Consider the following 19,914-nt stretch of genomic DNA (forward strand, 5'->3'; position numbering starts at 1 on the left):
TCCCTCTCCCACGCAGGGCAGGTGCAGCCTAAGAAGAAGGCATCTCAGAAGCCCTTTTGTCGCTAAACGTTAGTGTCTTCCCCTGCTGCCCTGGCGCTGCCTGGCTTGCTCTGTGTGCTTGGTGCCAAATCTCAGGAAAGAGGAGAAAGGCCAAGATTCACTTCTGAAAAGACTCCTACAACCCTTGCACTGAGGAAAGAAAGAAATACTTCTGTTTAGTCCCTAATGGGAATCCTGGTCCTAACGGGAGCGCTGTAACTCCCAAGTCTGTGACTTCCTGAGGAGACCAGGATGATAACGTATGTATTTTGGCAAACACTCTTGGAATGGAACTGCTCTTGACAGACAGAGCTGATGGTGTTCTTTTGTACATGAGCCGTAGATTTACTTAGGTCAGCCTGAGGGAGCTTGATCCAAATGGGAAGCCCTGCATATCTCAGCAGTTTCCTTCTGTGTACACACGCGTCTCTTTCTTGCCCTGGTGGTGCCCTCTGGCTCAATAGGGGCAGGCTAATGACTGTTCCTCTGCAGTCACGACCCAGCCGAGCTCCTGCTAACAGGAAAGCAGCGGCAGCTGCATGGTTTGCAGATAGTACCCCTAGTACCACTGAGAGAGTGTGTACATGCTGTGCGTTGAAGAAGTTGGTTTTCATGCATGTAATTGTGCAGGCTCTCAGACTGGGCTTTCTGGCCCGGCTTGGCTTCACAACCCCATTGCCTCACTGAAATTCCAGCTGTACAAAATAGAGAACAGATTGTGAGTATGATGTAAAACGGCAAGCATTCTCCCGTTGCCATGGATAAGGCCACTGGAGGATGAAAACCGAGGTGAGTAATACCGATTTTTAAAAGAGCACAAAACTCAACGCCACACGTCCAAGAAACAGGCCCTGTGCAACATAACAAGGAGGCCCACATGTGTTGGTCTCTGGATACTTAAAGAAAAAAGTCGTTGGTGGGTGGGGTCTTCGGGCTGGTCCAGGAGGAGAAGGGAGAGAGGAAGGAGAAGGCAGATGTGGACATGTGTGGAGGGGGGGCTTTTGCTGATGAAAGAAGAGACTGTAAATGGAAACCTGGCTCTTGAACTGGAGGTGCTGGAAGGTTGTGATAAAGAGCCAGAGCTCTGAGCTGGCTCAGTGTCTGCAGGCCTGGCTCCCTCTCCCAGCCCCATGACTCGCTGGCTGCAGGACCAGGCTGAGCTGGAGAGAACCTTCAGAAATCAGGATAAAGCAAGCTAGACTTAGAAGAAGTGATGGATATGGCAATATGTAAATGTGGATATTTAAATAAGGAATTCGTAGGGATGCAAGCAAATGATATTGTACCTCATGCCATAGGTCAACTGTTAAATCATTTAGGCATAAAACCTAAAGATGAATCACTAAATCAACCATAGCAAATCGGGTATGGGTCATGTTTTGTGCTAGCTGTTTGCCTTTTTATTCATTTGTAGATTTCCTCTGGATATTTAAAAAGCTATTGAACACCGAATATAGTCAAAATGCCTGATCCCTACTTAGGAGTTAAGATAAGAGCGATGCCCTCAGTGTGGTTCTTCTTAGGGTGTTTTGGGGGCCAGTAGTTTTTGTACCAGCCGATTGAATCTGGCTGTTATCCAGACAGGCAGTGTTTAGACAACTTTGATAGACTGCGGGCGAGGGAGGACAGGTGTGTGTTGGGCTCTGAGCACTTGTGTGGAACCCAACACCACCTTGGGGAGATGCACTCAACGAGTTGCGGACAGGGAGGCAAAAGCATAGAGATTGAAGAGGGAAGAGTTTCACATGGCAGCGATAATGCTATAGCCTTCCTCTACTTCTAACTGCAGGCATCTTAGCCCACGCATAAACATGAATGCCAGGCCTTAACCCACTTGGGAAAAGATTGTTGCCATTTCAAATCTACATCAGTGCTTTGAGATACTACAGCCTAGCCCTATTATCACTTCTACATAAACTTTATCACTTCCCCCTTTCTTAGCCTCTATATAAGCAGCAGATCATTGTAAGAATTGTCATTTTCGTACGGAAACCTTTATTGCACTATTTGAACAGATGGACTACGCTTTATATGGAGTGAACATTTCATTATATTTCAAGAACTTTTTACTTTAAGTTACATTAGGAGATGTTAGGTTAAGAACGCCTTTTTTCTTCTGCAGTAAAGTTGCTGTTTTAAAGATATTAAACTGATATCAGTGAAGTGTATGGCTTGTTTGCTTCCCTGAATTGAAAGAAGAGTCACTCAGCATGTTTTCCATTATTAAGCCTAACAAAATAGTTGTTTAGTAAAGGGAGTAAGTAACTGCGTATTTCTTCTTGGTTTCAAACCGTCCTCTCCTATAAGATTGGTTTTCTCGTTACAGGCCACATTGCTATGTAAGAAGAAGCAAGCTTCTATATCACACTTCTGCACTGAACATTTCTTGTGCTGAACTAGCTCCCTACAAAATCATAATATGCAAACTAATTATTAAATTAAGTCCTTTTGATCTATCTATACTTGATGCTAATTACCTCTTGGTTTTCCACCAATTGGACACACACAAGATGCTTATTATAGGGGAAGACAGTAATACTGATGCATTAGAAGGAAATGACAATGCAACTGCATTGATATTGGAATGTTACAAATAATGTGAAATAAATAAATAAATAAAAAACATTTGTAGAATAAAATATTCATTTCAACATTTAAAGCTACTTCTGCAGCCGCTCCTAGCATAATTCAGTGCACTTAGTCACAATGGCTTTCCAGTACAAAAAGACGTGTATGAATATAAAAACAAAACAATAACAAACAATCATTTAAATAAGTGGTGATATTATTCAAATGATCATTCTTCCGTTGTCAATTTTTTAACCATTTTCATCAAAATCTCGCTAGAAAATAACAGATTTTTAGACTGGTAATTAATGCTGGGGTACACACAAATGAAACAAAGAAACAGTTCTCTCTGGTGGAGAGTGAAACTGACTAGCTTATCCAAAAGGCACCAACATGCCATTTTTGTGAGATGTTTTGTGTCTAATCATACACATGACTGGATGGTCACAGTGTTGCACCCCATCTATGTAAACATAGTCATAATTATAAACAATTAAGTGACATTAGAAGCTAGTTTAGTTGGTATTTATTTCATAATTATATTGCCATCAGGAAAAAATGTGGACTGTAGGGTAAAACTCAAACATTCACATGTGGTAATTCCCATCACTTTATAATATGGTTTATCTCAATCATTTTGTGGCTTATACTAATTGTTTAAAATGTACATAACTGCCCAAGCTTAGTATGCAGTATATTTAAAAAATGATTAAAATCAATAAAATCATTTTGATATTTAGAATTTTAGGATGCAGTAAATCATTTGTAAGAGAATTGTGACTTCTTTGAGCGCAGAGGTTTACATCCCAACATGCTAATATGTAGGATAGCCTTTGTAAAAAAAAAACCTGCAAATGTTTCTTTAGAAGAGTGTCTGATGGTTTATTGGGTTTGTGGACGGTCACCTGCGGAGGAGAACAGTGAAGCGTTTCTGCAGAGCAGGCCCAGGCTGCAGCAGACATGTGCAGAGTGTGATCTCTGTTAGCAGGGATCTGAGGGCCCTGGAGGAGAAGCCCAGCTGTGGAGGCAGGCGGTGTGAAGAGAGAATCTCAGCGTGTTCTTTCCTCTGTCCTGCTCTCTGCACGCATGCGCACACACACACACACATACACACACACACACACACACACACACACACCTCTTTCTGTCACTCTACAGCTCAAAGAGGCTGCTGCATTATTCATACAGAGGACAGGAGGAAGGAGGATAGAGCAGGCAAAGATCTTAATTAGGCCGCCTGAACGACCCCACAGGGAATGATGGGATAGCGGAGGATAGTGTTTGTGTGTCTGAAGGTGGGAGCTCCTCCTCCTTCGTTCCTCGGCCCTAATGCCAGATCGCCATCAGTCACTGATGGAATCATCTGTGCTGACCAAGAATTCACAGCAGCTCCAGTTACTGCACAGGCCTTTAGAGACCGCAAATGGGGTACGCGATGTGAGCCCATGTCCACAAAACAAATGTGTGCGTGTGTATACTGTGTACTGTGCATTGCATATGAGGGAGGGAGTACTAAGTCTCTTGTAGTGCACTGAGAGAAGAGTTGAGAGGAAATTGTAGAAAGATATTGGGAGTTTATCATCTATAGTGTGAGTATTTATTTATACAAGTGTTAGTTAGATATTAGCACACGGGGAGCTACCATTAAGCATGCAGATACCTGAGGCTGTGGTTTATAAGTGTGTCTGGGTTAAAGCATACTCAATTAATGAGTAGAGGGCTTGTCTGAGACTGCAATTTACTGAATACTTAAAACATTTCAACAGTAAATTACTGGCTGTAATGTAAGGCTACTTCTAACAAGGAGCAAATACTAATGCATCTATGGATTTTACACCTCTTCGCTGTGCTCCTGTAAGGCAAGGGCTCCTGCAGTGCCTCATCTGTCATAAATCAGGGGCTTTGAACAGATCACTTTGCATTTTTTTATTAGTACACATAATTCACGGATGACCACACAGCTAATGCCAAAGCAGCCCAAAATAGTATGTAATGTTTTCAGTTTAGTTAATCTGGAGCTATCAGAAAAAAGAATAACATCTTGCAATGTTCAAATACTGGATCTTAGACAATGTTTACACCTGGTCACTTCATGTGTCTTAAGTATGCGGTTTATATCTGGATAAGGCCAAGCCATTTAAAAATGCAAGTGTAAACACACCCAAGATAAGCATTTAAAACAGATAGAAATCGATCACTCAAACCATATCAGTAGAGTCTGAGGCCCATTTGAGCCACATGTTATAGCAGTGTAAACGCATTCGTCTCTCCAAGACACATCCAACAACATAAACTCCTCCCAGTACAACCATTTATGATTCCTGTCTGTGAGAGAGATATATAATAAAGGATGATATTATTTAAAATTTTTAATTTCCAGAGAGTAACTATCTTTAGCACAGCACAGGAAGAGGCTGAACGGATAAACAACAACAACAAGTTGACGTGTAATGAGCGACTCTGCGTAGTCCTTTCCCTTTCAGTCTGACTAACTGGAAACACTAGTTACCTAGTGTAAAATGCATGTTGCTGAAATTTTACCAGAGCACAACCCAGACACTAGTCAAATGAAGTGACCAGGTGTAAATGGGGTCTAAGTGACCACTACAATAATAATATTTCTTCTCATTAAATCTTAAACATTTTAGTTTGTAGAATTCAAAATTTCTTTTGTCATGAATTAGGGAAAAGGATGTGAAAGGGAAAGATGAAGGTGCCTTTGATATAAGACCAAAGTCCAGCTTTCTGCCCTCTGTCCCTAGAGATGATCCATCCCATCTCCAAATGCACTCCATCCTGCTTAAATCTGCAAATCTCACCCAGCAAGCAGCCCTCAGCCACCTCCTTGTTCTCTTTTATGGTTTTAAGTCACTTCCTCATCAAGCAATGAGTCAGTGCACATGCTCTCAAACACTCTCCCCACTTTACTGGGTTACATGAGGGAATTGTCACTCAAGTAACATGTGTTTGCGCACACTGGTGAGGCTCTAAAAGTAGAACGTCCAGATTGAATGGTTTGTATATCTTGATCTGAGTGTGGCACGTCCAGATCGGGCAGTTGGGTTTGCTTGAACAGAGGAGGAAATATTTTCTGCAAACATGACTGGCCAGAGCATGTGAGAGTGTGGCAGGCAACTGTAGACACTCCCACTGCTTTTCTTTTTGTTGAAAGGATCAAAAAAGCATGTCGTTTTTCTCCAGTTTTTCCCCCAAAAGCAACTTGTATTTTTTCCTCTGAATTTTGCCCTCATAAGGACTGAGTATACACATTCAGTACCTTTGTGGTACCGACTGAAAACGTCAGTACTGCAAAATATTAGTCTTAGCATACATAAGCCAGTGGGCTTACTTGTTCTAAGATATAGACTGCTGATTAGCTGTCTGAATTGGTCTGTTTACACCTGACATGCGTTTTGTATCAGGATTGTATACCTACTTGTATATCTACCACCTACTTTGTGAAAAAGAAATTCGAATATCATCCAATTACTGAGAAAACAAGCAAATGCCAGGCTTATACAGGCTCTACACGTTTCTGTGCATGTGACCAATGTTTGCACTACTTGAATAGTATGTTATCTCAGCAAATATGCCCACCTCCAGCATGTCCTACTCTTTCCTAGTTTAGGCTACACCCACTTTTAGTTTGGAATTAATAGAAGACTTTGTAAGAAGTGTTGTTCAGAAATCAGGTTCAAAATCAAAGTATTGATTGGGGTTGAGATTAAATCAGTACCCAGCTCTAACTCTCATTTTCACCCTCATTCCATGCCATTCCTGCCATTCTCACACCAGCCCCCTCACTCCCCTTAATATCTCTTCCTGTAACCACACACACACACACACACACACACACACACACACACACACACAGACACACACACACTCTCTCTCTCTCTCTCTCATCTCAGATGAGTGTGAAGGGAGGTTTTGGAAGGCTGAAAGAAAGAGAGAGAGAGAGAAAGAAAGAGCGTGAGCATGTGGGCAAAGATGAAGGCAATAGCCCAGTCATGGTCCTTCAGCTGTTTACCACCATGGGTCCTGTAACCGTAGCGACATCACTCTAGAGCGGGATGGGAGGGGGTGGAAGGCTTTTATCAGAGGCTCTGTTCTGGGGTGTTCAGGCTTAGGTTGAACTAAAGGGAAGTTGGGAGGGGGGTTGGAGTGAACCCTCAATAAGTGTGACATCACTGAACAGGAATTTAGCCTTTCTTCCAAGCGTTTTTTGTTATTCTTTAGAGACTTTCTTATTCTTCCTCCACTGTTCTCCCTGCCTGTTGCATAGGGTAAGACGAGCTATTACTTTTAACAGGCTTAAAGGCCACAAAACACAACGTTCTTTCTTCCTAAAGAATTCTTTCCGCAGTTCAGTGCAGTCGACTGAAGCAGCAACGAACATCTGCACCGTCGCATCAGCAGCTAAAGGTGCACTTGAACATTTACTGCAGTTTCAAAAGACATAAAGTTTTTTTTTTTGCACATGGAAACCAAACCAACCCCCCCCTCAGCATAATGACATAAGCACATGCAACACTCACTCGCTGTCACTGCCTTGCATGCTGTCCCTCTGCTTTAAATAATAACACATTACATCATCTGCAGCTGCCCCACAATATTTTCAGGGGGTCTGCCAGTTGCCGTGGTGATGAAGCTAAGCCATGGGTCTGGGCTCTTGCCCCCCCCTTATACTCTATAACACTCACACTCATGCGTGACATGCACACACATACACATCAACAGGACCCAGGTGTCCCATGTTCTGTGTCCTCCATCCCCATGGTCTGTGGTCCACTCTGTAGCTCCTACGGGACACGTCGGCTTGGAGACTGCAATCAATTGGCCTGCGTTGGGTGGACAGGAAAATACAAGTCACCGAGGAAGGGTGATGGCTGTTTTTTATCCACACCCCCCTACGCTTTCGCTCTCTCATTAATTCTCTCACACACTCTGTTCCTGTGTCTCTTGACCCCAAAGTCAGGAAACATCTGTAAACTTGTCCATGGGCAGGGTCGTATGTTCCAGTGCTCTCTTGGTCCTCAGTAGGACAGCTCTGAAGGAGCCAATCAAGAAAGAGCCAAAACATACTCAGATATGCAGCTACATTATGGAGATGGAGACTGTTTCCTGGACGGCTTGCTCGCTGCGTGTCTTCTGAGACAGATAGCTCTTCCCTCTGCCCCAACAGCTGCTCTCATTCGTTATGCTGCACAAAGCAGTGTAATTGGTTATTGAGATTGCTGTGGTTATTTCTATGGGTTCAGTGCGCTGTCAGTCAATGGATCAATCTGTCTTTCCTGCCTCCTTCACCGCAGCAAGATGTGCTGTGATCTGCACTTTTTAAATTGAAGTCATCGTCTGTCCTCAGGGATAGGCTTTTAGGACCACAGTGTGCAAGGGATAGCCTGGTAGGATTAGTGATTTAATGCAGAAAGAGCTGAACCACTTGTAGAGTAGGTGTGGGGACTTACATATTAAGTCAATTTATGGTTGTCGCTTTTAGTGCTGTTTAAATCTAACTGAATGATTAATTACACATAAATTATGTTTATATTTAGATTGACTTTTTCCATCAGTTTCAGTGATGAACAATGTCAAAAACTGCAAACATGTATGTAAGGATGCACCTTTTATATATTACAGTACTGTAGCTTGACTGAGTTCTCTGTTCTGCCTCCATGTGAACTAATCGAGAACATCATTACAATACATTATATTTCTGATACACAGTTCTCTGTTTCAACTCACATCTTACCTCTTGAAGTGGTCTTTACAAGACATGGTCAAGATGCTTTGATAGGAAAAGCACACATGATTATATAATGTTCTATTTGGTACATTCATTCTACTACTTTAGTTATATGGGTTGTTCGGTTATTCTAACTGCCTGAAGTGAAGAGTAGCTGGACCAGTGAAGAGGAGCTCCACGTAGCGTCCAGGAAGGAGGAATATATGACTCACCCAATTAGCGAATCCACAAAAAAATTATTTACAACAAGAGCACAAGGAGCCATGGCAGCATTCCCCAGCCAGCAGTATAAAACCTCTGCACCGGCCAATACCTTCTTTTGTTGGGCCCTAAACTTTGAGACTGCACTGGAAGCAGATGTTATTCCCTCATGTGAGGGTCCCATTCATGCTGATGTATATCAGATGGTGCAGTAGAGTAGGAATATATATATATATATATGTACAGTATTTGTATATTCAAATAAATAATACTTTTTGTATTAATCATTTATTGTGTAAATATTGTGTAAATAAATATGTAATTAAGTGATTTAACATTATGTTTTAGTCATATATGAATGTGTGTTACAACATCAAAATAGTGATGAGATTAATGTGATAATGTAGCCACGCCCACTCTACTACTGTAAGCTAAAAGTGTGGAACCATCTTTTATACTCCCGGTCTGATACACTCAACCTAGAGCCAAAGGATCGTACCCTGACCCACAGAGTATCTGTGTTCGAAGTTCACAACAGCAGCCCACCCAGCTGGCTTTTGTTCACACCGTCCCTGTGCGCATTGCTGAGGGTTTTCCCCTCCCTGGCTGTGGCAGAGGCAGGGGTTCTGACTGAGGCCAACTGCCCATCATGCCTAGTGTGTGTGGAATAGAAACTTAAATGTTTGTCACAATGTGACACTTCCCCCTGCAGGGAGGGAGGCTGCTTGTTGACCTTCTAGCACCCGCCTCCTCATCCCAGAGCCATCTCATAACACACTCATCACAGCCTGCCAAGTGTAACAGGCTGTCAGCACATCAACGAGAAACAGAATGTTAACATGCTAACATTACTGAGCCCTTAACTGGTCGACCACTACTATGCTACCTACGTTTAGGTTCACTGAGCTGATATAGCCATCATCAGCTCTGAGGAGTAGAATGCTGAGTAGAAGTTATTATTATTTTATTGTTATTAAAATGAAACGTATCAGTATGAAGTGATTGAGCAAACTAGATGTTGGCCATCGTTTGTGCAGATCTCGGCCTTCCGTCAGACTGGTGTCCCTTTACACCCTGCCCCCTCTCTGCTCACTGCCAAAACAATGGTGATCTCTGCTCTAATAATCTACCTCTGTGATTGGTCCAACCCAGATTACTCTTGGGCCACCAGCTGTTGGGAGCTCAGTGAAGCTCCCATTTCTTTTTTTTCCTTTCATGAAGCATGAGTCCGATATTCCTTCATTTCGGTGTATTTATAGAGCCTCATGCAGCCATTTGGGACCCGGGCCAATCACATTCACTTCAGAAAAACAATGGCAGGCTAGAGGAAGCCGGAAGCCATCACTGTGCCGGGCCGATAAGGGCCCATTTGCATCCCACCATCCCAGGGGCCATAAGACTGAAAGTTCCTGGCCAAGGATCAGTCTGCTAGTCTCTCTCTCTCTCTCTCTCTCTCTCTCTCTCTCTCTCTATCTCTCTCTCTCTCTCTTTCTTTCTCTCTCCCTCACTAAATTTATATTTTAGACGTTTATTGTTTTAATTTTGGGATCAAAAAGCCTTCACACATTACTGCATGTTGTGTGATGTGACTTTTAGAGGCTGGATGACTCTTCATCACCCTCCCGGCTACACCCTTCACTGTGTAATGCAGGGGGATTAAGTTGGAAGCCTGAAGCACACCACCTCTTCTCAACGAGCACTGAAACCTCTCTAAAACAATGGCCTTTGTGCAAGTTGTGTTGGCACACAGTAAAGACTAGTGTACATACAGCCCTTTACCCTATCTGTGTTCTACTGGGAACATACTCTTGATGCCCTTAAAGAACATGGGTTGATACCCGATATCATATCAGAATTAATTAAACATGGAGACTTCTGGGCGTCTAATGGAAGACCGTCTGTGAATAGAGCACCGAAAATAGTAGCACTGCCAGACGACTGTTATTGCAGCTGCTTTCATAAGTCCAGTCCACATGTACATAGATCCGTAGTACTTATGTGAGTAGATGCTCTAACCCTGGATCATTTGTACCTATAACAAAGAACTATCCATCTTATTTTTAAGGTTTGGTTGATTCAAAAAGGATTTACTCAGTGTCAGGCAGCAAGATTAGGCCACACTAAAAACATTGCCACACAGAGTGCAGGCGAAGAATTTTAAAGTTGAGCTTGTGTGTTTTCTGCCAGCGTTGAAAATGTAGGCTTATATGTAAGGGAAAATGTGTTACATCACTGTATCTACAACTCCAAAACCATTAAGAGTGAGAACATGCTGTACACCACTCATGCTGTACACTAGTTGGAAAACATTTTAGTTTCTGGTGAGCTGTAAGTCAAAGCCATGGCCGTTCTGTGGCCTCGTCATGTGATGTAATGTGCAGAAAAATTACAGTGGAAGAGCACTTTACGAGAGGACAAACGTTATTGCACTGTAATAGCCAAGATGGTTTGCAAAGTAGTAAAACATTAGGATTTCAGCGTCAAGACAGTATTAGGAGCCGTAAAGTATTTTCCCTGAAAACTCCATATTGTCTCTTTTCACAGTCCATCTAGCTTTTCCCATGCTGTATGTGCTCTTCAGCCTGTTTTGGGCAACATGTTTTAATTCAGTGAAGCAAAAAAAATAAAACCTCACTCGGCTTCTCTCTCTCTCTCTCTCTCTCTCTCTCTCGCCAGGAACGACTGAGCGTGTGTGCTTGATCCAGGGCACTGTGGAGGCCCTGAACAGCGTCCATGACTTCATAGCCGAGAAGGTGCGGGAGATGCCTCAGAGCGCCCCTAAAACAGAGCCGGTCAGCATACTACAGCCACAGACCACCGTCAACCCTGACCGCATCAAACAGGTGAGAAGATATTTCCCCTCAGATTTCTGCACCACTCTCAATCTGCTGTTGCTGCCACACACACACACTCTCATTTCCTTTTTCCTCCTAGTCCCTGGAGAGCTGTGGAACGGCACAGGATTTTTGCAGCCTAAGATGCAGACATTAGTTCTACATCTAAAGTGTCTACCAAAGATACTGTGCTCTTCCATATTCACCCTCCTGCTGCTTCTGGTTTATTGGTTATTCAGTGTCCCAGCTCATAGCAAGGTTCAGATGTGGATTTATTAGAAAAGTGCTAAGTGTGACGCAAGCCTCTAAATGACCTTGGGCTTGCTAACGTCCGCCAATAAAACCAAAAATCTTGTAAACACAGTGCTGGAAATTGCAGGACGAAAGAAGCCGACGAGCGACATTTTGATTACATGAACTCACATTGTAAACATTGTGCTTTGAGGACATAAACATGCCTCCTTGCTATGGCTTTTGTATTAAAAACAAGCAAATCTGCAAAGATTCCTAGAGAGCCTTGATTGACCTAGTCATTGATTGTGCTCCAGCCACCTCTTTATGCAATTATTACTGTTCGTCACTTTGCAATTATGCTCAATTTATCCTGCAGGCCTCTACATTGTTTTCAGCATCGATTCCCCTTGCTTATTTATCGTTTTCTTAATTAAATCCCCCCAGGAAAAAAAGACAGCACGGCCCTATCTATGCATAATTTAGAACAGTGATGCATCTTCTCCCCAACACACACAGCAAGTCTCCGCTGAGCAAGCCTCTAAAGACTCAGTGATCTTTGTGCTTATGGGGCAGTCTCTGTGAAGACATGGCCATAACCTGGATTCCTAGAATTTAACAGGGAGGTCAATCTGCCTGTTCCAGTGAGCCTAATTATTAATGCACATAAATATAGGAGTCATCAGACAGGGGACTCACCTCGTCTCTGCTTCCACTATCTTTGCTCTTCCACACAGCCATGTCAACAATGGAACTGATGCAAAACTAGGCTCATTTAATTGTAAAGATGCTTACAGCTTCAAAATATAATCATATGAAACTGTGACAGTCATTGATTATTCACTGCATGTCAAATTTTTGGGACATTTTATAAATAGTTCTAATTTATTCTAAAAAATAAGTACCTTAAACATAGCCAGTGGCTACTGTATTATTATAAAATATGGTATGCGATTGGCCATTTAACATTGAATGCTCTAAAACATTGTTAATATATTTTTACAGATGTTTACATGTTTTGTATTGAAAAATGTGTCTTCACAAGACCATATAGCATCCAATTAAATGATGAAATCTGTTAAATTGCTCTATCCATACTGCAAAAGCTGTTTCCATGAACCAGCTCTTTACTTTTAGCACAATATATTTTCATAATCATTAAAGTGTCATCAGAATGCTAAACACCAATGAGTATGTTATTATTCCAAGCACAGTAGTTTGTCAGTTCTTTCGGGTTTGCAGTTTTTGATGGTAAGATTCAAACATTTTTCAATAAATGTGTTAAAAATGTAAAAGAAAAAATAATAATTTTGCAAACTAAAGAAAAATACATCCCTGTTTAAAAAATTGGCTGTCCCTAAAATTTGAGTATTGTTTCGATACTCAATTATGAGCAAATTCAGCGTAATCAATCACTTAAAATGCCTTAATTGTTAGACCACTAGCAGTCAGATGGCGATGGATCGGACCTGCTACAACAATGCCGTTTGAGACGTTTTCTGCAATGCGTTTTTCTGTGCTCGTTGTCAGAAGCGCGGCTGTCGTGGCATGTGTCTCATTACTGCACGCCCCAGGGAGCGCACTGACTGAGGGATGTAAGATAAGATGTGAAGTCATGTTAAGCAACAGCTGCCAGCTTCCCGACAGGATCGACAGCCGCTAATCTCGCAGCCAAATGGTGGCAGGAGCACAGCTAACACCAAACTTCATCTGAAGGCCATACTGTGACAGGACTGCCACCCTACGCCAGCACAGCAGCATACGCAACAGCAGTGAAACAGTGTTTCACCACAAGAGATGGGATTTGTTTAAACCACGTTCTGTCCAATGACGTGGACAGATCCATGTTAAATACTTTATATACTTTATATAAAAGACATTATGAAAAAATCATTAGCTGGTCACATCAATTAATTCTTGATTTTAGGTTAGTTTCAGTTTTCAGTTAGTTTAGTTGACGTTTTGTACACTATAGAGTCACCTTTTTAGCATAACTTTTAGCACTGCTCCATCTACTTCTAGTCTTTTAGCACTGCTCCATTCTCTGTTAGCAGTACTTTCAGCATTTACCCATTTTTTTGTTTTTACTATTGCTTCATTATTTTTTTGGGACTGACAATTAACCCACCATCGCTCCTGATAGCACTTGCATTGCCGATTAGGAGTGTAAGGACTTAACACATGTCTCCTCTGCTGTATGCAAAGCCAGCCACCACCCCTTGTTGAACTGCTGCCAATGCAGCATCACTGGGCAGCAGACGTGCTTGCATAAAAGCGACAGGCCCCCAAGTCCACCACACCAGCTAACAGATGCCTTTGCCGGCTAACATCGCTTTTAGAGTGATAAGAGCAGAGAGCGCCATCTACCTACCCAGACAGAACACGGCCAATTGTGCCCTTATGGACTCCGGCCACAGATGGCAAAGTGACTGCTCCATTCTCTATTAGCAGTATTTTATTTAGCATTGCTTCATAATTTTAGTCTTACTCTTAGCATTGTTCCATTCACCTGAAGTCTTGCTTTTAGTATTGCTCCATTCAGTTTCACCACCTTTACACATTTGCTTATATTAGAAACCACCTCATAGATATCCCAAACAGGACTGCATAATATAAACTATAGTAAACTGTAGTTTCCTGATGTTTTTTGCAGTGTTAAATTAGTACAGTAGTTCACTCGACCAGGGTTCAAATTCTTCTTAAAGACACAGCTCGTTTCTTCAAGCATTAGAAGTGTATTTAGAAGTGTTTGTTTTTAGTTTTTGTAAACAGTAATAATGCTAATAGACACTAAAAGATTGCTGTGTTCCTTAATACTAACAGTGTGGGTGGAATACAGATGGTCATAAGAGGTAGTTAGTTTTGTCAACCAACCTGCGCACATATTTTAGTTAAAATTTCCTTTGAATTCTGTGACATGTCCAAAAAAGCAAATAAGGAAGCACTATGAGGAAAGGAAAAAAGCTGCATTCATGAGATCTCTTGAACGCAGGTCTAGTCGTGCTATATTTTTGCTCTTGCTCTCCTTTTTACTCTCCCTCTGCAGTGGCTTCCTCAGGCAAGGCTGGGTTTCCTCTGACCTCTTCCTCACTCTAGGACCACCTGCTTCCCATATCCTGTTATTGCCCACTCCGTACAGGAAGTGGCTCATAAATGAACAGGAAATCGGGAGTCACTGTGACTCCAAGAGCGCTCTGATTGTGCTACCCAGGAGAGCCACTTTATTAATAGGAAACTTTTTTATATATAGCAGGAAAACAAACCCTTAGAATCACAAGAGATGCATCAGTATGACTGGGTCCTGAGACCAATTGTATATTTTTTTATTTTGCATTTTTACTATGTTTTCAATTTTAAATATAGATATATTTTCCTTCTAGAATGTAAAAAATGGCTGTATTTACCTGAATCAGCATCACAGAGATATGTATATATTTATTTGTGCACGGCTACAAATGCATAACTCAGCCTATTTAATTATCCTGTATCTTGAATCTAATACCAGTTCTTATTGGAGTGATGCTAAGACACACACACACACATATCCACACACACATCCACACTAATGAAACACTAGAATGTAGCATGCTTGTCTGCTAAATTAAAAGTGACATCAGGAAAATTGCTATAACATCCAAAATGGAACAATCCCACCCCTCCACCTCCCCCCACAGTCCTTCTCTGCCCTGTCCGGTCTCTAGAGGGCTAGAGGCAGCCTGAAATATTTTATGCCGTTTTTAACCTTCAAATCCATCAGCCGGCTGTGAGAAAGGTCACTCTCTCTCTCTCTCTCAGTCGAGTATCGATCCAATTTGGAGAACAGCCGGTGCAGAGAGAAAGCCTTACACAACATTGGTTGTCTGACAAGGAAGTGCATCCCCCAAATGTTGGGCTCAGATCTCTTTTTGGAGAAAGGAAGAAGGAGTTGGCTGTGTGTGTGTGTTTGTTTGTGTAAATGTGTGTGTGTAGAGTGGGTTATCATGTTTGGGAAAGGTTCTGTGATGCAGTTGTAGGATGTGTTCTCTTTGCTCTGATTGACACTGCTGTCTGCCTTCTCATTTCACCTTGTTTTGACGTTCTTACAGTATTTTTAATGTAATCCTTTTACAAGAAAATGGATAATGCTGATGTAGTACTAAAAATTGCATTTCTATTAATTGCATTTTACAATTACAATGATTTTAAAATACTAAAATAAAAAAATACTAAAATACTAGTAATTTCTTTAAGCGTATGTGTTTAGCTATATTACCTTCATCTCTTAATATTATTTAAATGAAGATCAAATGTCCTTATGTTTAAATATATTAAAAAAGACAAGCTCATTGCCCTTTTTTAATAACATAACTCCAAGATTTCATTGTTTAGTCACTACTGTTATGAACTACAGCTGTATAACAGCGAGAGAGAGAGAGAGAGAGAGAGAGAGAGAGGGAGATTACAATGGGCCAAACATCCAGACATTAACACTGATAATTGCATACGGCTGTCCTCAAGAATTTGCATGTCTATGCAGAGTCTCATAATGAGTGTCTAACCCACCTAAGACTAAGCTTAGTCATACCGTATGTGTGTGTTACAATATCCTACCTCCAGTGTACACGCTTTCTGATCATCTCTGACCCCCGGAGATGTGAGTTGTGGAATTCTTTGATGGATGCAGGACGTGACCTGTCTGAAATGCTACAAAAATGAATAATAAATCAAATCCTTATAAAATATACATTTGGAAAGAATGCCTTTTATGTCGTGTGGTGCCGAGTTTGGAAGTCAGAGGATGTCTGCAGGGAGCAGGTCATGTCATAACTGCTACTTTAAGACAGTTGTTACTTATATAACATTTATTATCTTATTCTAATTTCAGTCCATGATTGTATACTAGATTATATTTGACTTCCCCAGTTTCTGTGGAAAATGCTACAGATTGTGCACTTGATCCACTTTTTTTTGTGTGTTTCTTATTCAAGCTGTAAACTAGTTCTAGTTTGGTCTAAACAGGGTCTTTAAAGGCAGTTTCATATATAGATTTAACAGTATGTATTTTGCCCAAAATACCACTCTGATAATTCCAGATATTCCATAGTGGGATACCACTTTTAGGCCAGAGATCAACACATGAGGCATTGTGGGTGCAGCTGTAAGCAGGCTTTGCTCTGTGGGAGTAGGAGGACCCTGTTTTGGAAACAGCCTTAGCTTGGTCGTTGCAGGCCTGACTATTTTTAGAACCATCAGCACTAGTAGTTCTGCTAGAGGTCACTTAACACACAACTTATCGAGGTATGTGGTAGGGTTGTCACAAAAACAGAGTTTTATTTTACCAAATGATATAGTAAAAAATACATGAATTCATACATAAATACATACATAAATACATGTCTTTTTTTGATCCAGTCTTTTTTAAATCCAGGCATTTACAAGGCCAACCTGATGGAAGCATATTTAATGAATTATGGAAAGACAGATAATTTGCCAAATGATAATTGATTGTTTGCCAAATTGCAATATAAAAAAGTAATGAAGTGGGACATGGTGTGTGTGTGTGTGTGTGTGTGAGAGAGAGAGAGAGAGAGAGAGAGACAGAAGACGATATATTGCCAATTAATTTCACTTCCCTATTTATTCTACTAGTTAAAACATTGATTCGAATAGTGCCTATTAGTTAATAGATCTAACAAAACCTAACCGTTCCTCCTCATGTGTTTACTGTGCTCTAATTCTGTAGCCCCTCCCTCTGCTCCACTGTGATTGGGTCATATATGTGCTTTAAAGTGAAAATTTGGGAAATCTACTTGCGATATACATAAGTAGAAGTCATTAAGTAACTTATACAATACTTTAACCAGAATAGTAGGTACCTTGAAGGCTGAATGCTGTCTATATTTTAATATATTTAACAAAAAAATTAGAAGTAAAAAAAGGCTTTCTTTTAGTTCAGCAGAGATGTTTAAGCAGTAGCAACAGAATCCTAGGGAGGATTTTATCTTTCTGGCCATGAATGTACCACCTCTCATTCATTGTCGGAACCCCTATAAGCAAGTCTCTGTCCAATTTCTTATGCTTTGGACATTCAGTTTGCACAGTGCTAATTGCTAGCTCCACTAGACTTGTAACTCCAGTGAAAAACTAAAGAAGAAATTCAGAACACAGGTTCACTGATCTTCTACATTTGGGGTAAAATTTGATTTTAAACAGATATTTAGATAGTAAAGAAAAAGTTTTGGTGTGATGGATGGTGGGATGAAAAGAAAGGCACAAGTAATCCTCTCGGCTAGAGACTTTCCTCACTTCTACTTAGAATGAAAAACGACAAGGAAAGACAGTGGGCGCCTGCAGGGTATGTTCACTGGCCAAAGAGAGCATTTCCACGTGAGGACACAGAGCCCTGTTCAGGACCTCATCGGAGAACAGCAGCCATAACCAACCTTCAGACAGTGGAGGTGAGAAGGAGTACAGGGTGTTATTTTTAACCAGCAGGGAGCTGTGTTACGTGTGTAGTTTTTTTTTCTAAGTTAATGCCAGCAGTCAGAGCGCATGAACTGAGGCAGATGCACCGAGTGAGAGATGGCCGAGTAAAGCCCCGGATCAGGAGACAGGCGATTAACCCAAAGTCGAGCGCTTAAGACTTCAAAGTGCAAACGGCTTCGACTGTGGAGTCAGGCACTACTCTGGGGGACAGAGATGGGGTGCCTGGGGGGTGCAGTTACTGTGTTCGCGAGCTCTGTGGGATGGGTGGGGTGTTGTCCAAAGCATCGGGTGAAGGCAGGGAGGTATTTAATTTAGTTGTGTTAGTCATAATGTTAGCAAGAGGAGCGCATGTTCCTCTGTTTACATGGACGGTAGCGGGGCGATTTTACAGACGCGTTGTTTTGTATGCTGTGTGTGTGTCAGTGTGGTCTGCTACAGGGTGTAGTTAGATCAGCTACTACACAGGCTCAGGGGGGCTCATTTGCAGCTTCAGCAAAAGCTAAGCTGAAAGAAGCCATAGGCTTTGATGCATTTGCACTAGGTTCAGATGCTGGACTCATTATTTTTGTTTTGGGAAGCAAAGATGGATCAGAGAGAGCATGTGTGCAGAAACTTTGACCAGCAGCGATACATACATGTGTCCTTCACGGGTGAACTGCCCTTTATTGCCCATTAGCCACAACCTCCTGCACATCCTCACATCTTTGCACTTCATCAAAGGCTAGTGATCCCATATGACTGGTGGCACAGCAGCAGATATCTGCCACTTCCACACAGACACGCTCTGCCCTCATTTCTTTTTTCGTCTCACACACCCTGCTTTTCTTTATCCCTCTCTCAGTCTTGCACGCTCTATTCTTTCTCTCTCAGTCTCTCTGTCAGTCTTGTATAGCACACGGGTGGGGGAGATCATCCTACCGTCTCTATGCTTAGATGCATTCAGCTCAGTCAAGCGGCATATCTGTCCGTGCGTTGTTTGTTTCTTACACCCACCAGCAAGGCCTCCTTTTCTTCAGCTCTTTGCCTGCCAAATGTGGGCTTTAAAGAAAAAAAAAGAGCGATATAAGAGTGAAAACATTGCAAATGTTAAACATATCATAGTGATGTTGGTGACTTTAGTGAGTGAAGAAAATAATATGGTAAATTTAAAATAACTATTTACAATTAAAAAATAAGTACTATTTAAAATAATGGTACTATTAATTATACACTCTTTTCACACCAGATTTTTTTACTTTCTGTAAGTAATAAGAAGGATATTGAAGAATCAGAAGCACTGCCCCTTCACAATTGGATATTTTATTGCATTTAATACAATACTGTTAAAAGAAAGGTTATTTTGCTATAAGCGTTCACCGCTCTATTCAGCTTTGTTCGTGTGAGGTAAAAAAAAAAAAAAATTATTAATGTGGGAGTTGCTTCGTTTCTGCCATCATATGTATTTTTTTACATTTCTGTGCAAATGCACTTGAGGCTGTGGTACTGTGTTCAGCAGCCTCTGGAAACACTCGTCTGTGGGCAGAGCACTGCAGCAGGACCTTGGTGCAGAAAGTGAAAAGGGAACAAAACAGATCGCACAAAAGAAACAAGCGTAAGACTGAGCCAATCACCACCCCTTCTTCTCCACTCAGCCTCCTTTTCCCTCCGTTCCCTCGCTTTGTTCAAACACACACACACACACACACACACACACATCCCTCCCTCTTGGCTCTGTCAGCCCACTCCTCCCATCTTTTTTGAAGTGTTTTCCTCTCCCTATCTGTCATTTTGACAGTGTGCAAATACTTGGAATCCAGCATTGTATAAGCGTTGCTATTACACTGGGGCTTT

At 41.6% G+C, this 19,914-nt stretch overlaps 1 protein-coding gene across 1 annotated transcript in view; it reads left to right on the forward strand.

The window, feature by feature from the left end:
* The window catches only part of nova2 (NOVA alternative splicing regulator 2), a 55,179-nt gene that overhangs the window by 19,784 nt on the left and 15,481 nt on the right, over positions 1 to 19,914 (forward strand). The window contains exon 3 of the mRNA XM_072691884.1: positions 11,231 to 11,397. Coding sequence (XP_072547985.1) covers positions 11,231 to 11,397 — 167 coding nt within the window. The remainder of the gene's footprint in view (positions 1 to 11,230; positions 11,398 to 19,914) is intronic.

The sequence above is a fragment of the Salminus brasiliensis genome, chromosome 11, assembly GCF_030463535.1.
Source record: "Salminus brasiliensis chromosome 11, fSalBra1.hap2, whole genome shotgun sequence".
NCBI classification, from domain to species: Eukaryota; Metazoa; Chordata; class Actinopteri; order Characiformes; family Bryconidae; genus Salminus; species Salminus brasiliensis.